The sequence below is a fragment of the Aedes aegypti genome, chromosome 3 (assembly GCF_002204515.2).
Source record: "Aedes aegypti strain LVP_AGWG chromosome 3, AaegL5.0 Primary Assembly, whole genome shotgun sequence".
NCBI lineage: Eukaryota > Metazoa > Arthropoda > Insecta > Diptera > Culicidae > Aedes > Aedes aegypti.
The window spans coordinates 395,527,565-395,554,492 of record NC_035109.1 but is presented as its reverse complement, the minus strand read 5'-3'; the positions used below and the strand labels follow the sequence as shown (position 1 = coordinate 395,554,492).

Sequence of the window (26,928 nt, the reverse complement as noted above, 5' to 3'; positions counted from 1 at the left end):
CGCATCCTTAATAATTTCAGAAATATTCTATGAATTTCTGGTTATGTTTCGACATTCTCAATTTTTCAGACGTTCTCTCAATCCTCCAAAGTATTTACGAACAATCCATATCAAAGTATTTACGAACAATCCATATGCATGTTTAAACATAATTTTAAAGTTTCCTGTAATCCTCAACTAGCTAAGAAATATCCTACGAATCTCTTGAATCCGCGATAATTCAAAATTTGTACAGGCATTATTCATGAATTCCAAAATATTCACTTAAAATTCAGAAATAATCTTTAGATTTTCTGTGATTTTCATTTAGTTCATAAATATTCTATCTAATTCTTGTTATTTTTCAACATTAACGATTAGTCTAAAGCGAGAATAACAAATTATTTATAAACAATTTAGAAAAAAATATTCAGAAATATTTTGGGAAGTTCTCGTTATTCTTATCAGAGTATTTACCAACTTTTCATAAAAGATCATAGAGGTCTATGTTAACCTTCAGGTATTTCAATGTATTTTCAAAAATTCAAAAATACTCTCAGGGATCTCGGTGATCTTCATATGGTTCAGAAATATTCTATGAATTGATCGTTATCCTTCAACATTCTCAATTGAAACATTATCTCAAATCTCCAAATTATTCAACAGCAATTGAAAAAATGTGGATAATGCAAAAATAATTTTATTTTCCTCTGAAATCGTCAAGAAGCAATTTTTCGTTATCATCAACAATCCCGATTTGCCTGGGCATTCTTTGGGAATTTCAAAGTATTACAAACAGTTCAGAAATTCTCCAACAGTTATTATTGAAATAACTGATTATCACTTGGAACCCTAAGATTATTTGTGAATTATTTGAAAATATTTTGGAATTCTTGAAATATGTCTGGACATATTTGAAATGCTGACGAGATTTTTGAATTTTATTTTCCTATTAAATTAAGGATGACAGAAAATTTATGAATAGTTCGTTAATACTTTGAAATTCTGAAGAAATTTCGAGACAAATTGGGAATGAAGAAGTGTTATCATAAATTGTTTTTTTTTTTTTATTAATTTAATGTTTGAACTAATTGAAGGTTACAGAATATACTTGAATTGTTTCTAAATTATTGGTGAATTCTTTAGAATTCTGGTAAAATGTTTGGACAATCTGGGAATGTAGAAGGAGAATGAGATATTTTATAGAATATTTGTGAAGTAGTTAAAGCTTACATGGATTGCTATTGATTGTTTGATGAATACTTCGGAACATTTGAGAAATGCATATATGAACGCTGAACGTTAATAATTATTATTTCAGTATTATTTCAAAATTTTTGAAGGACGAAAGGAAATTGTTTAAAACCCAAAATAGTTGGCGAATGCTTTAATATTTCTGAGAGAATGTTTGAATAAACTGGGAATATGAATGGAGAACCAAAATTTCCTAGATAACTTCTGAACATTGCATTTCAAGCATTACAGACAACTCATTATTAATTAATGATTTGGTTATCATAAAATAAAAGATTTCGAGTATTCTAGATATTCAGAATTAGTTTAAGATTAAAGTATATTATTCCTTTGTTTATGAATTATTGGTTACTGCTTTGGATTTCTGGAAGAATTTCACAACAAATTCGAATGTTGATGAGAAATTCAAGAAACACTTCTGAGCGAATTGAGGATTAAATACAACCTTTAGAATATTTTTCAATTTTTGATGAGTCTTAATTCTAAAAGATTCTTTGGATACATTTGGTCAAAGTTGAATGTTGAAAACAAATGTTTTGATTATTTTCAAAGGGTTTAAGACAAATCTCAGAAATAATATCAGAAATATCTTTCTAATACGATAAAATATTTTTTTCAGAAGTATTGATCACTCACCAAGTCTTTAAATATATTGTCAGAATACACCGCTTTCTTTAAATAACTTGAAAAATATTTTCAAATGTTCTCATTCCTTTCAAATATTCTCCTAGATTTTTCGTCTTCTCACCTATTAAAAAAAAAATCTAAATACCTGTATTCCTCAAAAAAATCAAGAATCGGAGAGTCCCATGTAATTCTCAAGCGTTCCCATATCTTGTAAATATTATTGTAAGAGTTGTTATCATTCATAAATCATCCGAAAATATTCCAAAAATACAACGTTATTCACAAACAACTTAAAAATTATCAAAAAAATTGTCATAAGCCTTAAACATTCTTATATCCCCCAAATCTATAGTTTTGATCATACATCAAAAAATAAAGATAATCTCGTATTATTATAATATTTTTCAATATTACTCTGAGAAGATTTTTTTAGGTACCAATAATTTGAAAATTTTGTAATTTATTGTAACATTTATAAATAATGTCAAAATTATCCTTCCTATTAACTTCAGAGTTTCCCAACCGGTGGTCCGTGGACCCCTAGGGGGCCGTGCAGATTTCTCAGGGGGTCCGCGAAGCTGTTTTAAATAAGTGTCAGTTTTTAATTGATAAGTAAATGAGAGGAATTTTTAACATCGCTTGTTTTGCAAGTGATCGTTATTTAAAAGGACTCGATCACATTTTTCTACTTGGCATTACGTCCTCACTGGGACAGAGCCTGCTGCTCAGCTTAGTGTTTTTATGAGCACTTTCACAGTTATTTACTGAGGGCTTTCTTTGTCAAAGTTGTCATTTTCGCATTTGTATATCGTGTGGCGGGGCCCAGATAGCCGTAGCGGTAAACGCGCAGCTATTCAGCAAGACCAAGCTGAGGGTCGTGGGTTCGAATCCCACCGGTCGTGGATCTTTTCGGGTTGGAAATTTTCTCGACTTCCCAGGGCATAGAGTATCTTCGTACCTGCCACACTATATACGCATGCAAAAATGGTCATTGGCACAGTAAGCTCTCAGTTAATAACTGTGGAAGTGCTCATAAGAACTCTAAGTTGAGAAGCAGGCTCTGTCCCAGTGGGGACGTAATGCCAGAAAGAAGAATATGCCCAGAGATGTCAAGGAAATTTCCTTTACGAAAAGAACCTGGACCGACCGGGAATCGAACTCAGACACCTTCAGCATGGCTTTGCTTTGTAGTCGTGCACTCTAACCTCCTTGCTAAGGAAGACCCCATCAATCGTTCAATTTAAAAATGGTTGAAGAGAAATGGAACGTTGTGAAACAGGACACAGAATCCAAAACAAACACGTTTTTTCGTTGTGCTTAGGGTAACTACAAGTTCAAATTAAAAATAAGCCTCGATGGTTTGCATGGAGTATCGTTCAAATTAGCGGGATGTGCAGTATAACGTTACCTCACAAAATTTGCATGTTTTTTAGTCACATTGAAGAATGGTTAGCTAATCCCAAGCCTCATTCACTAAATCCCTGTGCAAATTCGATTGCTCTGGTCAATCATGGAGTAGCAACTACGCTCATGCTCATGCTAAAAATTTGCATGTTTTTTAGAGCAAACTAGAAAACAGAATGAACATCATTTCTATAGCATTGTTATTGGAAAATTCCTGGCATATTTTTCTTGGCCTTATCTTTATTAGATTTCACCAGCTTCTTGATGAGATCCTCGAAAAGCTTCTGAGCAGTTCCTCAGCGAAATTTTGACGGGATTTAAAAGAACAAAATGAGATTCTTCACTATTTACATCAGGATAATTCTTGACGGATATCGGACAAGATTTTTGTAGAGTTAATGATGAAAAGTTTTACGAATTTTTCCAATGGCTGTTATCTGGTTCCTTAAAAGCTCATTAGAAAAGTATTTTAGTATAATCGAAGCAGCTTGCAGAGATGGAATCATTAGATATTTTGATTTCGCGGATTTTTGTAGAAGCCTTGGGTATACCCGAAAAAATATTTCACATCTTGTAAAACAAATTTACAACGTTTCTCGGGATTATCTTGATTGTGGATACTCTTGTAGAAACTTTTGAAAAATTTCAGTCGGTAGTTTTTGTTGAAATCTTCTCAACCAACTGATTTTTGTTGGATTGTGGTATGATCATTTAGAAATTTCTTATCAAACGTTACTAAGAATTTTGAATGACTCTTGGTAAGATTTTTAGTGAACTTCGAATGGTGTTGGAAGAATTCTTGCATCGCCTGTGGTGAGTTACAGACAAAACATTTGGGTGAGTCTTTGAAAGGTTTATGTTGATTCATAATGAATATTCCAAAAGTTTTCTAAAGCTTTCGGTGCTGATGATCTCTCAATCACTTTTAGAGGTCCGCGAAAAGTTTGGGAACTACCGATTTACTTAAATATTATTCCAGCAGCTCGAAACAATAACGAATAGTTTGAAAATTATTGAAGAAACTCACAGTGAATCTGAAGTATTCCCATGTTGCACATACTAAACATTATGTGATAAAAATTCATCAATAAACTATTCCAGTATTTTTTATATTTGCAAAAATCATATATGTCACTGCCAGAATCATTCGTTCAGTATTCCTGAGCATTCATTACTAATCCAGAAAACAACATAGAAAATCCGCTAATTCTCAGACTGTCTTATGTTACTTAAATTATCCCCATTATTTGTAAATCGACCAAAAGTGGAAAGGAAATCTCAGTATTTTTCGTTGTCCTCAACAGTTCCTCCATTTTTAGAAACAATTTGCTTCTCGTATGTGTTTCTTGGTTGTACTCAAAACTAGCAGTTTTGAATTTATAGCAATTGAATACCTAAGAATATAATCTAATCTGATCCACCATGAACAATCTTGTTGCAAATTATTGATATTCACGTTAATAAATCCTTTACAGAGTAAATCGATTTGCTCAAAATAGAAGTTACGCTCACGCTTCAACGCAATGCAAATAGCGAGTATAGCCACTATTTCTATAGACTTGCGAATGATGATTTTATAGAGCCAAACAAATTGACAACGGTTGTACGGTTGCAACAGGCAAACGAGGACAGAAGGAATGATGCCAACTCTCTCATTGCATCAATCCGCCAGTCTATGGCTAAAATGTGTTTGCTGCCGCAGAAATCTGTTCAAATATCCCACCCGTCCTTGATGATTTTCGTTCTCCGTTTTGTGCCGTCCGTAATCGACCGAGCAAACCGGTCATCTGCTGCTGGTTTCTTGTTTTACACATACACGCATGCGTATGATACTACTGGGTGATGAAAATTTCCGTGGAACGCTCCCTAGAAAAATGGTAATCTCGCGAAAAACGCATTTTTCACATATAGTGTCTTCGGCGATTATTTTCCTTGAAAAATTCCCCATCTTTCGACGAGCTCCAAATGTTGCGTTTCCATATCAACTTTGCGAGATATCGACGTGCAAAGCCAAAAGTTGGCTCAGGGGAAATCAAAAAAATTTCACAGGAAAATGGTAATCTCGAAAATGGAAAACATTTTCCACTAGGAAAAAAATTCAGAAGATACCTTGAACCTTCCTCTATCTTTCGACGAAAACCGATTTTGAAAATAATGAACCAAAAAAATATGAAAAATCGTGAAAGCTGAACATGGAAATCCAATCCAGTTTCGCCTTAATCGCAACATGTTACATTATCCGACAAACGGTTTGTTCCGCGACAAACAGTGCATCAGATGTTCCGTATGAGCCTCTGTACGTGCCATAAATTCTTTTGTTCTCATGACTTTTATTGTGCGCCGTGAGTTGGTGCTGTCTCGCTCTCTCTCGCGGGCAATTTGAAAACAGGGCGCACAGTAAAAGTCAAACGTTTTATAGCATGCATAGGCTCATATCTGAACAAAGCGCGCGTAATGAGGTATTGCAATCATGCTTTTGCATGAACAACGGCCCTCTTAGACCGTTCAAATACTGTGTTGTTAGTCACTAGAGACGATTTTTTTCCATCCTTAATCCTTACCATGAAAATAGTGTTCTGTGAAATTTCTAGGTGGTTATTTAAAGGTGGCCCAAAGACGATGTAGGTTTTAAATTACTATGGAGATTTTTAAAAAATGTTCCAAACACGTTAGAACTGTAATATACGTACAAACTTATCATCCCATAGTGATAACTCATTCTTCAAACCTTAATGAAGCATGTTGCTTAAGAAGCAAATCTCTTTTTAGCTAATTTTGTATGAGAATTTTAAGAGAATATTAAGCAAAATAATAGCAAACAAACTCATGAATATCTTTCCTCCTATCCATCGGATTGCATTATTCTCTTCAGAAAATTTATTTATTTTGATTTGTAGAATGGGTTTTCACTATGGGATGATAAATTTGTACTTACATACCAGTACAAATGTGCTTGTTACAATTTTTAAAATTTCTCCAATGTAATTTCCAGATAAACCTACATCGTCTTTGGGCCACCTCTAAATCACCACCTAGAAAGCTGAAATATTGCGCAGAACACTATTTTTATAGTAAAGATGGTAAGAAGGATATGGGAGATTGGAATTTCAAACTTTTTAAAATTGTGAACCGGCCTACATCATGCATCTATAACAATTTGTATAAAAATAAGTATATTTCAGCATAAAATTTAGTTTCTCGTGTTTCGAAATTGAACTCAACATGAACTACGTAAAGTATTTAGATCGTTTTACGTTATATAGAAATATATGACATTGATTTAAAAAATGACCTCAATTTGTAAAAATGTCTTTCATTGAATTTTGAAACCAAATTTAAGTTCCACCATAAATAGACTTTCAAGGATAAGTGAAAAACTCTTTAAAACTTCATCAAATTGTGATCGTAGAACAGATTGTTTGAAAACATTTGAAAAATGCTAAAATCCATTCAACTTTAAATATTTGAATAAAAAGAATTCGAATGGTGGATAAAGATTTCGCTTTCGCAACTTTAATAATTTGAAATGAATCTAAATGTGCAGCCTGTCCATGATTATTATTTCGGTCACTTCCTCACCTTTGCCTCACATTACGGATACTTTGACCTGAATTGAGATATCTAAAGTGGTTTGGTATTCTCAATTTTCATTAATATTCATGGAAAATGCCGTTTGAAATGATCCTCCACTTTTGACCGGCAAATATTGAAACATTTCGTGTGAATACAAAGTAGAGTGTCAGTAATTAAAAACCGTCCGGAATTTGGATCAGAACGGTACTCAATTTCATATAACTAAATTATCGTTCGGGACCACGGAACGTATAACGAATAAAATGGATCATGGGTTAGTCATCTGTCTTGTTAATCTAAATGTTTCTGTGGCCTTCTTTTCGAGACATCATATGGTCTGTGTTCAGACAGACTAGACTCAAAAAATTTGTTTAATTATCTCTTTTTTATGTATTAGAATCCTCTGAGCAGAATCTCAATAGAGAAACTTAAATAGACTGGAGGATTGGAGTACCTTGTACCTTTTAATTCCGCCCTAAATGGTTATCTTTGATAGATATATGCGTTTTTCGACTACCACTTGCAGTCTTCTTCAGTGTCTGTTACTCGTATCCAATCAGTTGAACTATAGACGCAGATAACAGAAGTTTATGCTAGAACAAAAAAATTGAATCTGTGTAAATATTCAAATTGAACTGATTGCAATCACTAGCGCCGTCACACAGCGATTTGCGTCAATCAGTGGTGAATAAAAGTATCTTGAAATATTTCATATTCACCACTGACATCGTCATGGGAACTTAGCGATGATAGCGCCACCACGATGTGGCTACTTGTGTTGCCATTCAAAATGACCATTAATTGGTTTACACAGTTTTACAATCGAACTTCAACGTCTGTGCTATAGGGCTCTGCACTGTTTTGATTTGGTATGAAATTTTGACGTTTACTGGCCTTGCTGTTTACGAATTTTATGTAAGAGTGAAAGAGAGAGAAAGTTTTTTGTGCACTGACCTATTGACGTGCGCGTACCGGAGCAACCAAATTATCCCAGATTTACAACAAACGGTTGATAAGTGCTGTAATCAACTACAGTAATAACATGCTTTATCTTCTAAGTATTCAAGTACTACATTAACTCTCATATAATTAAAACAAGCCAGTTTGGTAAGTTAAGTCGGCTGTAAATGTTTTTAATTATATCAACGGTAACAAATATATATTAGTTGAACACAGCTATATCCAAGTAACATTAATAGCTGAACAGTAGTTTATTAAACTGAAATTATCTTAAGAGTGATTTGTTCAACTCTTATTCAGCAAAAATGTTTTTTGGGTAGCTAAAGGCATTTTTGTAGGTTTTCTGATGCTTTTAAGTAATTCTAATATGAATTAATATGAACTAATATCCCTAACTCGATATTCCGTAACTCGATATCGAGTTACGAACCATAGTAAAAGTTGGTTCTCATGGCTAACTCGATGGTCCCTTGGATTGCAGTTGCATAGGTTTTGTGTTCTGTAACTCAATGCCTCCCTAACTCGATGGTCCCTTCAATATCAAGTTATGGAGAGTTGACTGTAATAAAAAAAGAGTTAACAGTCTCAAAACAAGATTTTTTGACTTACTTTAGGAATTGAGCACTAATCTTAGTTTTGAAAAACATTTTTTTACAATAACGGTCTGGAGGGACAAGGTGTTTTTGGTACAGCATCAGTAAATTGTTCGTCAGATTTGTATAATTATTTTATTTCTTGTAGAACTGTATCTCAAACCTAGCAATGAATTTTATGGTCGTGACGAATATGCTTCGGGTCTAATGCGCGTAGCCTACGCTCCTGGAGGTCCAAAATTGCGAAACCAGTTATCCGGAGGATTGATACTGAACCATGCCGAACCCCTCCGATGCTCCAAGATGTGCACTCTAACCAGACCCAGAAACTGGAACGATGACTTCCACGTGTTCGGGCTCACGTGGAGCCCGGAAGGAGTGTACATGGAAGTGGACGATGAAGTGTACTGTCATATTGACCCGGAAGAAGGCTTCTACAACGAGGTGAAAGCGACGAAACCGCAATTTGCAAACCTTTGGAGATTGAGCGGTAATCGAATGGCTCCGTTCGATAAGGAGTTCTTCATTAGTTTGGGCGTCGGTGTGGGTGGTCACTACGACTTCCACCTATTTCAGGACAAACCGTGGAAGGATTTGTCCGTCAAGGCGATGCACACGTTCTGGAGCGCGCGGGGGAATTGGTATTCTACGTGGAACAGTAATAGTACTTTGCAAGTTGATTACGTTAAAGTGTTTGCGATATAATAATTTAAATTATCATTTCCATGTCTGTATGTGGGATACTCTAATCGGCCGACAATTAATTTGTGAATCGGTGTATTCTACTATATTAAAATTCAATAAAAAATGAGCTTTAACTATATTATATATTTGCATTAGCAAATTTATTACAACTTGTATCAAAAGTAAAATATGTTTTTGTACAAAGCCATCAAAATTTAGATATAATTATTTACATGTCATAGTTTTTGGTCCAAACGTTATAAGTTCATTGAGGACCCCCGGATCGAAGTACCTCAACAAACAATGTAAAAAATAGAAGGAAGAGCAATAAGAAAATACAGATAGAAACAGCAAAATCACTTTTTGGTTCCCATCAATTTCAATGTTAGACATTAACCATGCATATTTGTTGTTTCAAACTGTGTTTTTACTTTTTACGGCAAATTATTAATTTACAACGAATGTTCCTTCATAACAACCTGTGTTAATCTTCTACATCATATTTCATAAAATTCAATTTTTGTCAATTACTCATTATACGGTTCCATTAAAACACATGACTAGTTTCAGATCACATATATATTTTTTTTCTTTTGGTAGGTGACAATATCACATTAATAATATATATATTTTCTTTTTTTTTATTTTCTGTTAACGTGTTTATATCATTATACTAGTTCATAGAACACAATGGATAAGAAAAAAAATCCAAAACAGAAGTTAACACTTGCTTGATAGGTTTTTTTATGCTCATATCTCTGCTAAATTTCAGATGTTCTTCAAAGTTTAGGTTTGCAGAGAAAAAAACTTCTTACATGATTTACTCAAAATGTTTTTGATAATTTTTTTTTTCTTAATTCACATCATTTTTAAGGCTTCGAGAACGCTTTTCCTCAATGTGACTAAAAATTGGGTACTGAAATGTTTAATGAATTCTTGTTTTTATTCAATAAAACGAAAAAGCATTTTCTTGCAACTACTTTAGCATTTTTTCAGCTCAAATAACAACTATAAAATATTTACCTTTAATTTTAGAAATGGTTCCAAATATGAGCCTTGATACTTAAAAATACCCTACAAATACCCTGCATAATCATCGATGGACTTCTTCCCGACAAACTCAGCGGATTTCTTGTAAAATCTCAGTGAATTCACTAATCTGAAGAAATGGTTGTATCGACTTAAGGTGAAAGTTCATTGAGCACGTAAACATAATGTTGCCACCCACTCGAGCCACCCAACAAGGCGGAGCACAATGTTATGTGAGTCGGCCAAAAATAAATCATCATGTTCCATGTATACCTCAACCCACAGAATTATGTAGGCAGTATTACTTGCAAACGTTTCATACAAAGGTATTATTGTCGATATGAATTCATCAACAGCTTCATAAAAGCTCAAAATCACAATTTATTTAATTTGGTAGTGAAAACATGTTTTTTGACCAAAATTATAAGCATTTTTCACAACAAGCGTGTGTTGTTTATTGGCAGTTTTCTCCTCTCTTCTCTCGCTTCTCACGGACGGAGAAAGTTGCCATCAGTATGCAATTAAATTCTACAGTCAATTGGGTTGTTTAGTGATGAAAAATTCACGGTTTTTTGTAGCCGTATCGAAAGAGCGCATTTTTCTAAGTGTAACACGATTTTATTGCGCTTTAATATCCTAATTTTGATATAGTAAATGATTTAAAACGATTTCATTCCGTCGACTGAATGATAATTTTACATAATGACAGCTCGTCCCGTAGTAAAATTTGCTGAGGGGTGATTCATACGCGATTTCCATACTAAGTTCAAATATGTTTTAAAAATAGTTCCAGGGCACGGAAATTATGAAACTTTGGATTCTGGCTCAGTTTTTAACGTAGAATCAGACTATGTAAAAAACAGGATACCCCTAAACAAGCCAATTGTACTGTATAATATCGAATATTCATTTTCGCTGTTTAATTGCGTCGTACATTGTTTTTCTCACGCATAAAAATGTTTTGCAACACTTGTAACATTGTGTGCTCCTTTTGAGTGTTTTGAAATTGTAGATTACGAGGTTGAATCAAACGTATGAACCAGGGGGGGTATACGCAACGAGGTTCGCCAACCGTTCATGTTTTATGGGTGTATTCGTTTGGCTCACAACGCTGCTAGGCATCCCGCTGTTTGCGTGTTGAATTGCATCAACATTTGCTGTCTGGCATGGCCCGCGTTTCGACCTGTGCTGTTTGGGTCGGCCCGCGTGAGAGATGATGCTGTTTGGGACGGCCCACCCGACAGATGATTGTTAGGCGAGCTTTGTTTGTAGTTGACAGCCGTACACCCACCCTGGTATGAATATCCAAACAATTTTAATTCCAAACATAAAAACTGACATCACTTCCAATCAACGAGAGCTGCGCATCCCACACGGAGAACCGAAACAACTCAAATTAAAGATAAAAAGTACGCAAAATGAAGTACTTCTCCAGCACTACTGTTTTGCATAATATTCTATTCTAACTTTTAAATACTTTTAACTCAATATTGAGGTTAATCCAAAACTACTTACTTTTAAGTTAATTGATTGTTGGCGTTCTGTTTTGATTTTGTTTTGCTCCCCATTCACAAAAGTATCCAAAATCAAGTGTTGATCCAGTACTCGGTTTTGGATGAAAATTTTAATTGAACGACATTTACTGATTGAGTGAAACTGTTTTATGGGTAAGTTGAATCTCACATTATTTTTTATTAAATCGCGCACTATTCATGTCGATTATATTCCAGAAAATACTGAACATTCGACGATTTGCCGAGGGACCAAAATCTCCTGTCAAACATCCTGGGAAACATTGAAATCACCACTTTTCCGGAAACCTAAATTTCATCCAAAAAGGTAAGTTTTTAACATTGATTTATTAAGTAATAAGTTATTTAAGTGGTGTATTTTACAGCTTCGCATCTCCACCGGCATGTTAGTGTAAATGAAAACTTCTGGCAGTCAGCGGAGTACCGACGGGAATTCGGATGTTTAACGGTGTATGGAGGAACCTTCAAGCAAACAAACATTAATATGTGTTGTGATTTTCTTAATAATGCTACAATTTGCTATGTTTTACATGCTTTGTTTGTGAGAATTTTTGTAATAAATGCCATAGTGTGGTAAATAAAAGAAAACTTTCAATTTTTACCGAAATCGGATCCATGGTAAGACTAAATTTTGAGTAGTTTCAATCCAAAAGCTACTGATAGCGAATTAGTTAAAATCACTCAAAGCGAAGTCTTTCTGGAATGACTCAATTTTGAATACTTTGCAAAAAACTCAATTTTGACTCGTTCTACTTAGCTGTCAAGATGAGTGAAAAAGACCTAATTTTGAGTTGTTTCGGTTCTCCGTGCATTCATAAACAATGTTGGCTCAGTGAATTCACGTTCCGGTTTTGTTTTTCGAGCACAAATCGATAAATTTAAGTGATAGATTTCTCCGAGAGGAGCACGGCGCGAGGAAAGTTTAAGTGTTTCAACTATCGCATCAGATTTTTAAATAGCTACGGTGAGTAGAAAAACTATTAAAAGTGAGTTTTAGAACGGGCACCGAAAAGCCAACAGACAACAACACGGTGTGCGAAGAAGAAGTGAATCGATAGTTTACAACACAAATCACGGCAATAACTACGTGTTTGCATTCAAAAACTGGTAATTTGTGACAAACACATTATGGAATGCTTTCAGTTAAGAAACCACCCCTCTACAATAAGGTTAGTAACTTCAAATAGTCAATTTTTGTGATCGCTCTCCAAAACACTGTGAGAAACGTGGGAGGAGGGTGCGGGAAGTGAAGGGGGAAGTAAGGTGCCATTTTGGTACCCATGGGGATATGTCCTTAAAGTTAATGTAGAAATGAAATTTACTAGAATTCTAGATAAATTCTAAAACAGCGATGACTTCTATCAAAATATTTATCGAAAGTCGTGGGAGAACAATTACATTGTTATGACATCCCAAGCAACCAATAGTTCGGATAAAAGGGCATGTTTTGGCTTAATCAGCTCCCTTTTTAAGTAGTTAACCGAACTTTACAGTTTACATAAAGTTCGTTTAAGTTTGATTGTTACCTTCAAGTACAAAAGAAGTTCAGTTCGAACTTGTTCTGAACTTTCAAGTTGTTGACGAGTTCATAAGTTACTTCTCTGAGAATGAAGTTCATTAAATATCCATGGTGTTCTCTTAATCAGCGAAAAAGTTTCACTGAAACTAGATTTGTACCAAAAGTGAACTCTGGAGTTCACTGCTTAAGTACAATCCGAACTATTGGTTGCTTGGGATGTCCACCAATCATTCAAAGATTCAACGATAGTCGATCAGGAGCTCATAAATTCGTGATGAGTAATATATTTTTAGAAGAAATTCGGTTAGGAGAATGTAGGACTAAAACAAAACGCTACCAGTAACTACGCTTTTTCTGTGAGTAGTTACTTCAATTTATTTTCGAGTTTCGAATACTCTAGATACAGGTCTGAGATTTTCTACGGTATAATTCGATGCATTCGTCATCCTAACTTTTGAAGGATGCACTTTTATAAATCAATTTTGCCAGGCATCGATGCTTATCCAAAAGTGAGTAAAAATTTAATAATTTGATACCGAAAGTTACAGCTGATGCATGTTTGCCCAATCGATATTTCTAGTAAGGCCAAAAAGAACCTAAAATGACTGTTTTAAGGTGAAGCGGCGTGTAACTCAAAGAATCATCAGAATCATCATTGATGTAATAGTAGTAGTGTCGCCTTTCCATGTATATTTTCAAAACAAACAAACAAAAAATATAACATTTGTGTTAAGCATATTTTTATGTAAACACATGGGAAATTTAGTAGATCGACGAGTATTGGAAATCAAAATAAACTCTTCAATCGTACATATCAAAAGAAAACATTACTATTTAATAAAGGGCAACGGAATTTCTCCTTTTTTAATTGGATTTATCGCATATTTTTGTTATGCATCGGTAAGGTTTATGATTGCAAGGGATGACGGTGTTGCCAGGTGATTAGTGACAGATTTTTCTAGCAATTGTTGTATGCTTGTTTTCGGAACATTTGCTGCACATTATAAAAACTTATCATTTTGCAAATAGTTTTCCATTACAAGATCACTGATTTAATAAAATTTTAATGGTTTTTGTGATCAATTCACATTAAATGCTTTGATTTTACAGATAGCAACTTCGACATCACTGCGCTCAACGATCGCGATGATTGTGCACACACGATAGACGCGTCCCGACGCATCCTGACTAAGTAATTATTTGGTGGCTTTTGAATTCACAAACGTAGGTTTACAATGTTATTTCACTATTTCAAATTAAAATGAATTTCAAAAATATTTTTTTCTAACGTTATCTAAAAAACTGGCATAAATACGCAAATACGAGTCATTTGTCAATTTGTCATTTATATTCAAAATGATTAACTTGAAATCGTTGCCTAAGTCAAAGCCGCACAATAATCGTCTTAACGTTTATCCCGTCCAGTTTTTAGTTATTTCTCATTGGTGTTTAATTTTTTATTTTCAATTTGACACCGTCTAAACAGGTGCGTCCAACTCGGGTTCAGATTGGGTACTACTTCTAGTACTGCATTTGGTCCCTTGGTACTGCGAAAGGTACCCAAGTTTGACAGATCGCAGTACACTTTTCACGTCATTCTAGATTTTGCTCTATAGAACTTAGTGACATTTGAACACACGTAGACTAGCATACGCTCGTCATACACAGTTTGTTTTTGTTTTCCTCAAAGAAACTTGCACGCGCTTTCCAGACTCATCAAAATGCATATGGAAATATTAACCAATTTGAAAGATTTACAACCGGTTTCTGGGTGTTTTTCGAGACTGAGTGCAAATTGTTTTCCTCTAAGGTTCACAACTACATCTACACTATGGCACCCATACCATTGGGCGTGATAACCACTATTACTTTATGTGCCATGAAATTTTGGACAACTGCAAGGGACATGGAGGTCTTTTTTTCGTCTTTGGTCTAAATTTTCAAGGCAAGCATTTTTATAGCTGAGAAGCAGGCTCTGTCCCAGTGGGGACGTGATGCCAGAAAGAAGAAGAAGAAGTGTATAAAATGTAAAAAAAAACAAAAATGGGAAATTCACGTTATTTTTACTGCCAATAAAAGCATAACTGTCCCATATGGATTTTCGAACCAACACCTTTTTCCATCGCAATATGTATGGTTTAATATAAACTTTACTTCTTCTTCTTTCTGGCATTACGTTCCCACTGGGACAGAGCCTGCTTCTCAGCTTAGTGTTCTTATGAGCACTTCCACAGTTATTAACTGAGAGCTTACTGTGCCAATGACCATTTTTGCATTTGTATTCCGTTTGGCAAGTACGAAGATACTCTATGCCTTGGGAAATCGAGAAAATTTCCTATCCGAAAAGATCCTCGACCGGTGGGATTCGAACCCACGACCCTCAGCTTGGTCTTGCTTTAATAGCTGCACGTTTTCCGCTACGGCTATCTGGGCCCCTAAACTTTACTATACATATCAAAATTTACATATTTTGTTTAAAAATGTTGCGGAAAAATATGAGCTTGGTGCAGTCCTATATTGAAAAATAAAGGCATAACAGTCTCTATATGAACTTTCAACCCAAATAGCAACTGCAAAGCGTGAATTGTGTTTAAGCTTATATTTTTTGTTAATTAATAGAAGCAAAATTATCTGTGCGATGATACCAAATGAGTATGACATTCAGAAATGTACTAGAAAATTATGAAATTTTGTATGAAAAGACGAACTTTAAACATTGAGCGCTATTTATTTTTTCAATACCTACTAATTCCATATGGGACAGTTATGTTTTATGGGCAGTTTAGTCAGAGACAAATAGAGACCTCCATGTCCCTTGCAATTGCCTAACATTTTATGGCTCATGAGGTAATCTAGAATGCCGTGAAAAGTGTAAGGCGATCTGTCAAACTTGGATACCTTTTGCATTACCGAGGGACCAAATGCAGTACTAGAAGTGGTACCTAATCTGAGCCCGAGTGGGACGGACCTGGTTTAGTTCTTTGCCATTCGGATGACAAGCAGAACTACAGACCTTGAAACATGAACATTTTGTATGAAAATCGATATTTGTTCACTTCTTTATTTTCAACACTTTATTTCTCCGCCATTTTTAAATTTGCCCCATCAATCTTCTATTGCCACATTAAACAGTTTTCAGATATTAAGATGCATAATAAAAAATATGTACGTGACAGTTTTGCCTTTAAAGCTAACTAATTGTCTATTTAAATTATATAAATAAAATAATTTTTTTTTTGTTTACCAGTGTTACCGATAACACCCAGTGAGCTTGCAAAACGACATTGAAAAGTGTTGCCAGTTTTGTTTGGTTGAAACGATCTGTGTGATCCGCATCCCTAATTATACTTATTATAAATTTCTTAATTTGCATTTATTATCTTCTGTCTTAAGTCTAATGCATCATGTTTGATTTTGGCCGAAACTATCTACACTGAACGAAATCACCCGCCATAGATTGAATGATTTTTGCATCATCCGAGCCCCATACCTATTTTCAGACACATTCAAGATGATTTTCATCTCCGGTGAAATCATCTGTTTACAAATCGCACTGTATGGAAATCATCCTATCTTGAAAGTATTTTCATCCTTTCAAAAGATGCTCGAGTTTGAATGATTTTCATACGTCAATGTAAACAACCGTCATTACATACTTGGTAATAATAAAAATTATACAAATCGTCTTCAAACAATAACCAAACGGTTATAGTTTTATACACATTATATTTTATTGAAAAATTAACGATATCACAAATTCACATTAATCCAGGAATTATTGATCTCATGGCCGTACGACACCTGCATGAAGCGGCTGCTGATGTGACTCCAGAATTCTAACTCAAGTCCTTGGCATGCTCGATTTGTGGTTTTTATACACTTGAATGCGAGCTTGAAAGTAATAAACATAATTTGTATAGAAATAATTCTGGAAAAATCCTTTATAAAATGAAATTACCTGTGAAATCCAAAAGGCAAAACTAGGAACACCACGCTGCTTCAACCATTTTTAGGTAAACATTCCAAGAACAATTTGACGTTTAGGATCGTTAGTTTTCCGTATGATGTTTCACACGATAGTTGAATGATTTTTGATTAGGAGCATGGTAGAAAATAAAATCCGTCAGTTATTGCATGGTATTCATTTGTGTTGTCTTAATTCAAATGTCTACTTATTGTCATACGGAAATATAATAAAAGTCATTTCAGAATTGGATGATTTTTGTTCAGATGCATGAGGATGCATCATATTCCTTAATAATCATTCAAAATAAGGAATATGAATATTTTCAGCCTTGTGTATTACAAATAATTCAATGTAAGGCTGGAGCTTTCGTTCAGTGTAAATACAATACATACACCTATTGTTAACTAGATCGACCATGAACCAAACTGAACTTCTGTTGATCTATTATTTAAGAATCAAAAAGTACAAGTTTCAAGGTTTTGCTTATTGAGTGTTACATACAGAAAAAATATTTGTAAAATTAACCTTCTAAAATAAATTTGTTGGAGCTTTGCTTTTGAACATTGATTTTAGTTTGAAATGTCGTAACAATGTATGTAACGTATGTAAAAGCATAACATTGGACTATGGTTGTTCTAATTGGTAAAGTATATTTTTTTGTATCAAATGCAATGAAAAAAGTCACCAACATTTCACACAATTCCCTAAAATATTTTCTTTTATTGACAACGCTCATCACCATCCTACTTGTTTCATATCTACTGGCCACACCGCTTCAACGCATGCGCAGTGCTGTAAACAACCGAACTGTCAGTCTGGTTGAGGGTGAAGCAGAGAACGACAGTGAAAATCTTCGAACTGCTGCTGGTGATTGTCTTTTAGTGGAGAAGTTCCTGCCCTATTTTCTGTGAGTCTTTCTTATCCGATTTCAGTGAATTCGATTGCTCGTATTCTAGCTGTAAGTACACTGCGATTAAATGTACGTTTTTGTTTTCGTTGCATGAACCCGTTTTGTGTTTTCGTTATTTACGCAAAGAAAAGAAATTCCTGCATGTCTGTTGTATGGCGATAGAAACCCATTTTGCTTGTGTGATTTTGTGATCCATATTTTTGTTTTATACTCTTGCTTTGCTAGTGAGGAGACTGAATGCCACCGAAAATTTTAGATGACTGCACAGATATCAGGCTAGGAACCTCAACATTATACGTTTAGAATGTTTCTTCCACTAACTCGACAAGTCTCCATTGGCATAACAAATAGGGCCTATCCCTGTAACATATCTCACAATAGCTCCCCAATAGGTTCACCACCGGAATCAATTGATTAATTAAGAGCGCTAGCTGTAGTTTAAAAATAGATCTTGCGTAATTTGCACTTGCTTCACGCGCCAATGTGAATTTCTTTCGAAAATGGCCCGGTTTGTCTAATCTCCCTTCGTCGACGAAACCCCCGTACGTTTATCAGTTTTTGGCATGGGAGATTTTTTCGTTAAACCTCCCGCACAACACAAGTGGGGAACCTAGAGGTTTTTGCTTTTTTCCTGTCTCCATCGTTTGGCTCAGTGCCTGTTGTATGTGTTTGCCTTATACTATCGTTTCTGTTGTATCGCGCATGTTTCCCAGTGGTGCTCTTCGAGTGCGGTCTCGTAGGAGTACTTTCTTATCAGTACTAATAATGCAAGAGACTTCAATGCACGACTCCCTATTTTATCGAATGGGGTGCGTTTTAATTGCTGCAATTGTTGAATTAGATATTGTGCGATAGCTTGAGCTTCAAATGCCAATACCTGGAATAGACATACACACTTTTAACAGATTTTTGAGCACGGCAGGTTACAATGCTGATTTCAATCGGTATCTCTGCTAAAAGTATCAGCAAACAATACTTATACTGAAATCAGTAAATCTGTTAGCCGATACGATATTTTGGCATTTATCTTATCTGTTGCCGAATCTCTGTAACACTACTGCTAACTTTCTGACGCAAAATCGTTTTCTCAAGTTGCTACAAACACCACGCTTGATGATGCCAATGTCGGTAATCAGCTTGGAGAAATGCCGAAAACTGACGAAACAAAAAATAAGTTTAGGTATAAAAATGGGACATATTCTAAAAAGGAATCTTTAAAATAAGGTAAATTCTAAAAACTTTGGAAAAATGCAGAATTTTATACGTTTTTCCTAAAAGTCCATAAGGATTTCCTCAATAAATTCGCATAGTAATGCAAAAGAATCCTCCTAGATTTAAATTTAGTAAAATTTTAGATTACAAATTTTACCATAAGACATCTTTGGCAATGTTTTTAAAAGATACTACCAATATTTTCGCGTTTCATTTCTACAGTTCTATCAAAACAATTAAAAAAAGTTAATTTGTTAGCCATCAGGTATCATGAAACTTTGGAGTTCATGCAAAACATTTTCTAAGAGAGTAGTGTTGAATCCGTTGAATCTGTAGCATGCTCCTGTTGAGCGAGCAACGAAATTAGGATCGTGTTCGGTTCGCGTAGCAGACGCGCTGTCGGTATCAATCATCCGTGTATACGCTTATACGTATTTATACGTATTCATTTCAAATTATATCTTTATCGTTTACCAAAACGAATCCTTTCCTATATGCAAACTCCCAGTGTTTTCTTGAGGAAGTGCAGAGGACTCCTCGGCTTCCAGAAAGCTAGTAACACGACAACATTTCCCACCTATTCTCAAATTGACCTGCATTCGGACACATCCGGCGCCGGTATTGTGCGTTATAATAATGAGAGTACCAGTACTTACACATTGAAGATACTACTGATCCTGATTATCATCTGTTGGTTCCCTGAGTAAGTACAGCTGTCCTTGCAATAACGGAGTAGCAACTGCGGGCGGTCAACCATGCTCATGCTCATGCTATACATTGTCTAAGATATTAGAAACGGCAGCAGCGAGCTCGATTTGGCGCACGGGAGTCATTTACACCTAATACCTTTAGGATCGTCGGGGGACCACTTAGCGTCCACGTACGGACTTCAATTTTTTACCTGATTTTTTTCTTACCAAAACGAGCACTTCACAATGACGAACTTATAACATTTCGCATTTTCGAAAAATAAGGGACGGCCTTGTAAAAAAATGATAATTACAATTTAAAAAAAACGAAGGAAACGGAACAAGAATTTTGTAGTAAATCATACAAAAATCACTTAAAAATTGGTGTAGTCTGGAGTTTTGTCAAAAAGTTTTTGAAATTCTACGGTGAATTCTTGATTTTTCCGATCGGAATTTATTTTTTGTATATGTTATTCTAGAAATCTAATATTAATTGGAGAAGGATATAGAGTGATTCGTTGAGTAATTTGTGAAGAATGAACAGTTGAAAGTATTCCGCTGGAAACTTTATAGGAATGTTTTTAATTTGTTTTAGGTAGGCGTTTTTGAAGAAATTTTTCAATAATATTTTCGAGTGAAAAAACGTGACAAAGGGGAGGGGGAGGGGGTCGAAAATTTCGAAATTTAGCGTGACATAATTTGTGTACCATCCCTTAGGAAGAACTTTTAGAGAACCACCTGAAACAATCTTTTGATGTTTTTGCCCTGTATAATATTTGTTGGGACAGACCTGGTGTAGTGGTTAGAATCCAGCTTTTTACGCTAGCATGCCATAAATGTTCAAATCACCCCCATTAGACATATCTTGCAAACACTATAATTTTTATGGCTTGATCATAGCAAGCTAAGCAGTGAAAAAAAAGTTATGTTGTCATAGAAAAGTCAAGCCGGCAATGTTGTGTTTTTGGAAATGAAAATCATTTTTTTTTTAAATTGCATTTATAATTCTAATCGGTTTACTATTTCAGGTTGATGGATAAAGTTATGCCAGCAGGATTTTTTGGCTTTGGTTCAAATTTGTGTTGGAGAAGCTCCAAACTAAATTCTACTAGGATGCAACATCCTTAAATACGTACCGGATTTCACTGCAAGACAAGTCACTTTTATCATTCTAACTTGGAACGTTGTGGGGAGTGAAGCTCATCAACACTTGGCAACATCCAATGTGTAACGTGCAAATATTTCTTTTTAATATTTATCTGTTCTACTTCGATAAACTGCGTCAATTTTTTACTGCATTTGTACGATTTTAGAAGGTCTCTCTCCCTTAACCATCCTTAACAATATCATAAGTTGCAGCATGGCATGATATTGAAAAAAAAACCCTGACTGTTTTCTACAAAGTATTCAAATAGCCCTCATTTGTGACGAAGGTTAACCAAATGTTCTCAATAGAAATCATTTGAACTTTTTAATCATTTATTGGATATTTATGAAGATAGGAACTTATTTCTTAAGATGATTATAGAACGAAGCCACACCTCAAATTTTCAAGAGCACAAGACTTGAGAACCAAACAGCGCCTCGCGTAGAAAATTTATCCCTTTGGTCACCACAGGCAAGCAAGTAGTTTGATTGATTTTCAACGCGAACTATTGTCAGATTCTCCACTCTTGTGCACTTGAAAATTCGAAATTTGGCTTCCTTTGGCCACCTTAAACCTAAATAGTTTCTCCAAGATTCCAGGAACAGATTTTGATCTGGGTTAATCGCAACGGAACTTTTGTTGTTTGAACCAATTATGAACAAATATGAGTGACTATTGAATAATAGAACTTGCGATGCATGGAAGCTTTCATACGTGCACCACAAAATATGAATTTATGCTATATCTTAAAGCCACATCAGTGTTTTCTGCTGACAACGACGACAAAGGATATTTTCTAAGGAGGCCACTTCCATACCATTTTGCCAATAACGATGCATTCTCTTAAATTCTCTTGGAAAACCTAAAAATATGTAAAAGAAATTAGTTATCGAAACGAATTCAAAATAAATAAAAGATTTCAATAAAAGCTCCTGACTACGTTTCAAATGTTGTGAAAATTTTTGACTTTTCAATCAACAAAGTAGAATTACTGCCTACTTAGATTTAACTACAAAATCTGCAGGCAAGAAATGTCAACATCGAATAACCCCTAGTTGTTTTATGGCGAGCGTAAAAACCTGGATACACTCTTCTCAAGCCGACGACCTGAGATCGATTCCCTTCCCCGAGCTAGTCACTTATGACGCAAAAGGTCATAGCGACAACATCATTCGGAAGGGATGTAAAGCCGTTGATCCCCGAAGTAAACTAGCCCAGGGCTAAAAATCTCGTTAATAAAGATGGGAAAATAGGGATTTTTGCCGTGAAATTTTTCGAGTAAGCTTCGAAGAATTGCTGAGAGATTTTATAAAATACTAGTCTGCCCATACTCGCATAACAGTCCCATTTATATAGGTTATCCCATAGAGCAGCAGTTTTCATATCGTGCTCCGCGGAGCAATTAGTGCTCCGCGAAACCTTGTCAGGTGCTCCGCGACAGTTTTGAAAATATGGACCAATGGGATACGAGGGAGTATGGACGCCCTAAGGAATTTGCCTATGTTGACTGGCAAGACATAAAATTCTATTTTTTTATGGTTCTATCCCGTTAGGCGAAATGCCGTTAGGCCGAATTCCGTTAGGCCGAAAGGGTCGTTAGGCCGAAAGAACAGTTTTTGATTAGAAGAAGGAAAAAAAAACACTGATGAATGTGTCAGCCATTTGAAAAATTAGTAAATGATCAAATGTTATTTCAGCCTAACAATCCTTTCGGCTAACCAACTTTTCGGCCTAACGGCATTAGGCCTAACGACCTGCACCCGTATTTTATATGCAGTATGCTTTTTAGAACCTTTAAGCATTTGTTAAACGTTCTTACGTAATTATAAACAATTTATTTTGTTTCCAGAAAAAGGTTCAGAAAAACCTTATATCAGGTAGTCACCATTTAACTAGCGGGGCAAAGTGGACTCTCCTATGGGGTCGTATGAACACCATAACTTTTATGGGGAATTTGTCCCACAAAAATTTACAGGACCTCGAAAAAAGGAGTACACAGTCTATCACTAAGGATAGGTCAGCGTGCTACTCAAAGACGATTAAATCCATTCGAAGCCTTTTTTCGTTGTGATGCTTTCAGTGTTGCCTTCAAGATTGCACAATTGCCGATTTACAACCGATTTGTGGTTATGCATCATAATCATTGCATTGCACATTGAATGTTTCACATTACATTTGTATTTCAATATATGTTTGTTTCATTTCAAAGTGCCAGCTCTACTCTGTCACCCGGTGTCTATTTTGCTCCAACAGGAGGCGATATTTTCATAAATGTTTTAAAGTTGCAAAACAAATCAATTGTATTTTTTAACACAATATAAATAAAGGATGATTCAATCAATTTAGGACAATTGGCAGTCATTCGCCTCGCAAACCTTATTTTAACAAGCGTAGAAATTTATATTTTCGAGCCCAAGGCACTTTATGCAACTTACAGTTTATTCGTTATAATAAAATATTAAATGATGATCTGCCCCGTGCACATGAAGATCATCCTGGAATTTGATTTGAATTCAGATGTAACAACTATAGACGATTGGATGACAACGAAGACCAACTATGATGTTCCCTTCAAAGTGGTTAAACCCAATGGTGGATGGCGGCTGTCAAATGGGAGTAAAATTGAAAAGCCGTCAACCTATGTCCAGAACCAGTTTTAAGGCTTAACGCGCAAAAGTGAAAATTGTGATTCGCAAAATTACAGGTAATCAATGAGCTTGAAATATATTTTTTGCAAGCAGTTTTTTGCTACGTGCTAATGCAGTGCGCTGTTGGCCATTTGATTGGCAAAATCTGCTAAATTCCCGAAATGGATGTGTTCGAAAAAATTGATTACGCCTTCACCATTGTTTGGTCGTTATTTTGTATGGTTGTTTACATTTTAGAACCAGCGGCATTTTGGGGTAGCAATAAAGAGCCGCGATTACCTCCCTCGGTTAAACCAAGCCGCTATACTTGGGAGGGATTCTGGTGGGCCAAGTTTACATCCAGGTTCTACCGATGGGTCAAAGATGGAGGACAATACCGGAGCGGGAGTTTTCGGCCCTGGCATCAGCAAGGCAATCGCTATGGGGCGCAATCCCACTGTGTTCCAAGCTGAAATATACGTCAATTCAGTGAACTCGTGCATTGGTCCATTAGAACATTTTTCTACAGTAATTTTGGGTTCCCTTAGCAACGGGTGTTTTGCTATTTTCAAGGCTGTTTGTCTACAGCAGCGATTGGCGTGCGTTTCACTGGCTTCGCTGACTGATTTGCTTTGCTTGGCTACTGTAGAATGAATTTCAGAATATTTCCCAACCCTAAATACTGGAAGCAGAGGTCAAAAAGGCTCTGCAGACAAGGAAAAAAATATACAACTCGCGCAACATTGAAGTCTTTTGTCGTTCCTCGTTGAATATCTCGCATCCATCTAGTTATACCGCCTCTCTCAAAGTTATGCGCACAAGCCTGCTCTTACAGTCAAATGGATTTATTTTTGGACCCTATGCTGCCGCAAAGCATCTCATCGTTCCAAGAATATAGTTTGTTTTTCCTTGCGTCGCGAGAGATGTAACAGACATGTGTATACTTTGTATACACATGGTAGGTCTTTAATCTGTGCAACCACAGAAAAAGTATGTGCTCGCTTTGGCTTGGGAAGCTCTTTTCGAAAGAAATTGAGCCGCTCGCTGTGGGGTAAGAAGGCTGTTTGTGCGATCGGTAGTTTTCTTTTAATATTGCGTAGCATGATCGTAGCCAGAAGGGGCCTAGACGACTGAAAATAAATTTAAAATAAACTAGTTTGTTACAAAGATTCTTATTTTTTAATTTTTAGATAATCTTACTAGCTTGCATATTTATGAAAAAATGCGTCAGGGTCAATTTCTTGGAGTTTAACTAATAGTCTTGCTTTTACCAAGGGTTTCATCTCAACTCTACAAGAAATCTATCGAACACTCTAATTATGACCAGCAAGAGAATTAAAAAATTTGAAAACATATTCAAAAATTCTTTTAAATATTGAAAAAGCTATATTCTATTCGGAAACTGTTTCTTCTAAAATTACCGTATAGTATTGAAGTTGCCAGAGTCGAACCGTGCCAAAATCGAAAGGTACATTTTTCTAGCACATTTTTTTGTGGATTAAATTACAAAGTAGTCATATAACTTTGTATATAGAAATTAAGTAGATGAAATACTGAATTTAGTACTATACCATTTAATTCCACTAGAGTTTGTATCCTTTGACATATACGCGTGTTTTGACCTCCACTGTAAGGCTGTATTCAGTGTCGCGTACTACACTCGACTTGATAGAAATTGTTGATAATCTTACAAATTTTGGAAAACTGATGGCTTTCGATACGACGTCAAAATGTGTGTTGCCTAAATGGAACGATTTCGTGTTGAAAAAAGTACCTGAACAAACCGTTAACTGCGCTTTTGCTTAGTATAAGCATGAGTATAATTTACCGCCCGCAGTTGCTAAGTCGTTCTTACAAAAAAAAAAAAAAAAAAAAAACAAGTCTACTTGCACAAGGAACCAACGGAAGCTACTTGGTATTAGTTGCACCCTCAGTGTGCAATTATTGGAGTTTCCATTTTTCGTACTATCTAGGATGGTAGTAGGTCCCTCTCCCCATCTCGATATCCTCCTTATCTCGATATCTGCATATCTCGATGTGTTCCTGTTGATTTTTCGTTCTCAATTTTATGAACACTATCAAAGGTTACTAGACCAGATTTAAGTGATTCCGAAAAATTGGGAAACTCGAAATGAAGTTTGTTTGTTTATTATTTTCCTAGTGACAGAGTGATTTTCAATCTAGTGTTCATTAAATTAGTGTTCTTTGTCTCGATCTCTCCCTATCTCGATGGTGCCTTCGATATCGAGATGTGGAGAGGCGACTGTATAACTCGATACCTCCCTAACTCGATGGTCGCTTCAATATCGAGTTCACCGTTTAACAAATTTCGAAGTGCTATTCCTTTAGAGATTTTTTTTTCTCGCCAAGCCCAGATTTCCACCGATTTTCTAGTAGTTACTTTAGAAGATCTTTCAAATATTCCTATGGGAATTCTTTCAATTAAATCTCCAATGGTTTGTAACAGAGTGGTTGAAGAAATTTGTTTAAGGGTTTTCCAGGAACATCTACAAGAATTTTTCAAGGAGTTCCTACGTCGTTTAATTTATTTCTCTATCCATTCTCATATAAATTCCTTAGTGAATTCATTTGCAGTTTATGTAAAGAATTTAAGGAGATATGTTAGTATCTTTCCTTTATTGAAGAATTCAATAAATTCAACTAATGAATCATCATATCTATTTCTCCAACATATCTATTTCTCCAACATTTTATGCACGAATCACTGCTTCAGTTCTGTAATCTCCCTGGATTCTTCAATATTTCATTCAAGGCTTCACACTAGCAAATACTACAACAATTATCCCGACCATTTTTACATAAGATTCTTCAGAGATTCTGTTCAATGTTTTTCAGGTATGCCTCCAGTAAATACTCCAGGATTTTAACTAGGAATTTAATTGACTATTTGTTCAACCATTTTCTTACAAATTCAAAAAAAAATCGAAAATGCTTATCTTAAATTTCTATATATGTTTCACCAAAGATTATTACAGAACTTGTTATAGGAGCAATTCTCGCTGAAACCAGGCCGCCATCGGCACCCATCGTTAGAATTCCAATTTTATGTCACTGATCGCTAGTTTTCGATAAAACTTAAGGGTGGTCCTTTCTGTTTTCTCAAATTGGTGGACCCCTCGTACGCCAGCTAGCTGAACAGTTTGCGAAAAAGCCCATTTTTTGATAAATCTTGGGTATTTCTTCACGGGATATGTCTCATAT

The 26,928-nt window shown here is 35.3% G+C and overlaps 2 protein-coding genes and 1 long non-coding RNA gene across 6 annotated transcripts in view; all 3 read left to right on the top strand.

Annotated features, from left to right (window-relative positions):
• Window positions 1-9,652, top strand: part of LOC5565422 (beta-1,3-glucan-binding protein 2) — a 35,996-nt gene extending 26,344 nt beyond the window's left edge. The window contains exon 2 of the mRNA XM_021854838.1: window positions 8,539-9,652. Within this exon, the coding sequence (XP_021710530.1) occupies window positions 8,539-9,095 (557 nt within the window). The 3' untranslated portion in view covers window positions 9,096-9,652. The remainder of the gene's footprint in view (window positions 1-8,538) is intronic.
• A 1,833-nt stretch (window positions 9,653-11,485) lies between these two features.
• On the top strand, window positions 11,486-12,482 carry LOC110679607. The gene is made up of 3 exons (XR_002502635.1): window positions 11,486-11,770; window positions 11,834-11,942; window positions 12,001-12,482. It is a non-coding gene; the product is annotated as an uncharacterized LOC110679607 (long non-coding RNA).
• Window positions 12,483-17,917: 5,435 nt separating this feature from the next.
• Window positions 17,918-26,928, top strand: part of LOC5565439 (zinc finger protein 436) — a 48,320-nt gene continuing 39,309 nt past the window's right edge. For 3 of the 4 annotated variants that reach the window (XM_021854846.1, XM_021854845.1, XM_021854839.1), the window contains exon 1: window positions 17,918-18,028. The gene's annotated coding sequence lies outside the window, so the exon portion shown is untranslated. Of the gene's footprint in view, window positions 18,080-26,928 lie in introns of all 4 variants that reach the window. The other variant, XM_021854840.1, reaches the window with a different exon arrangement.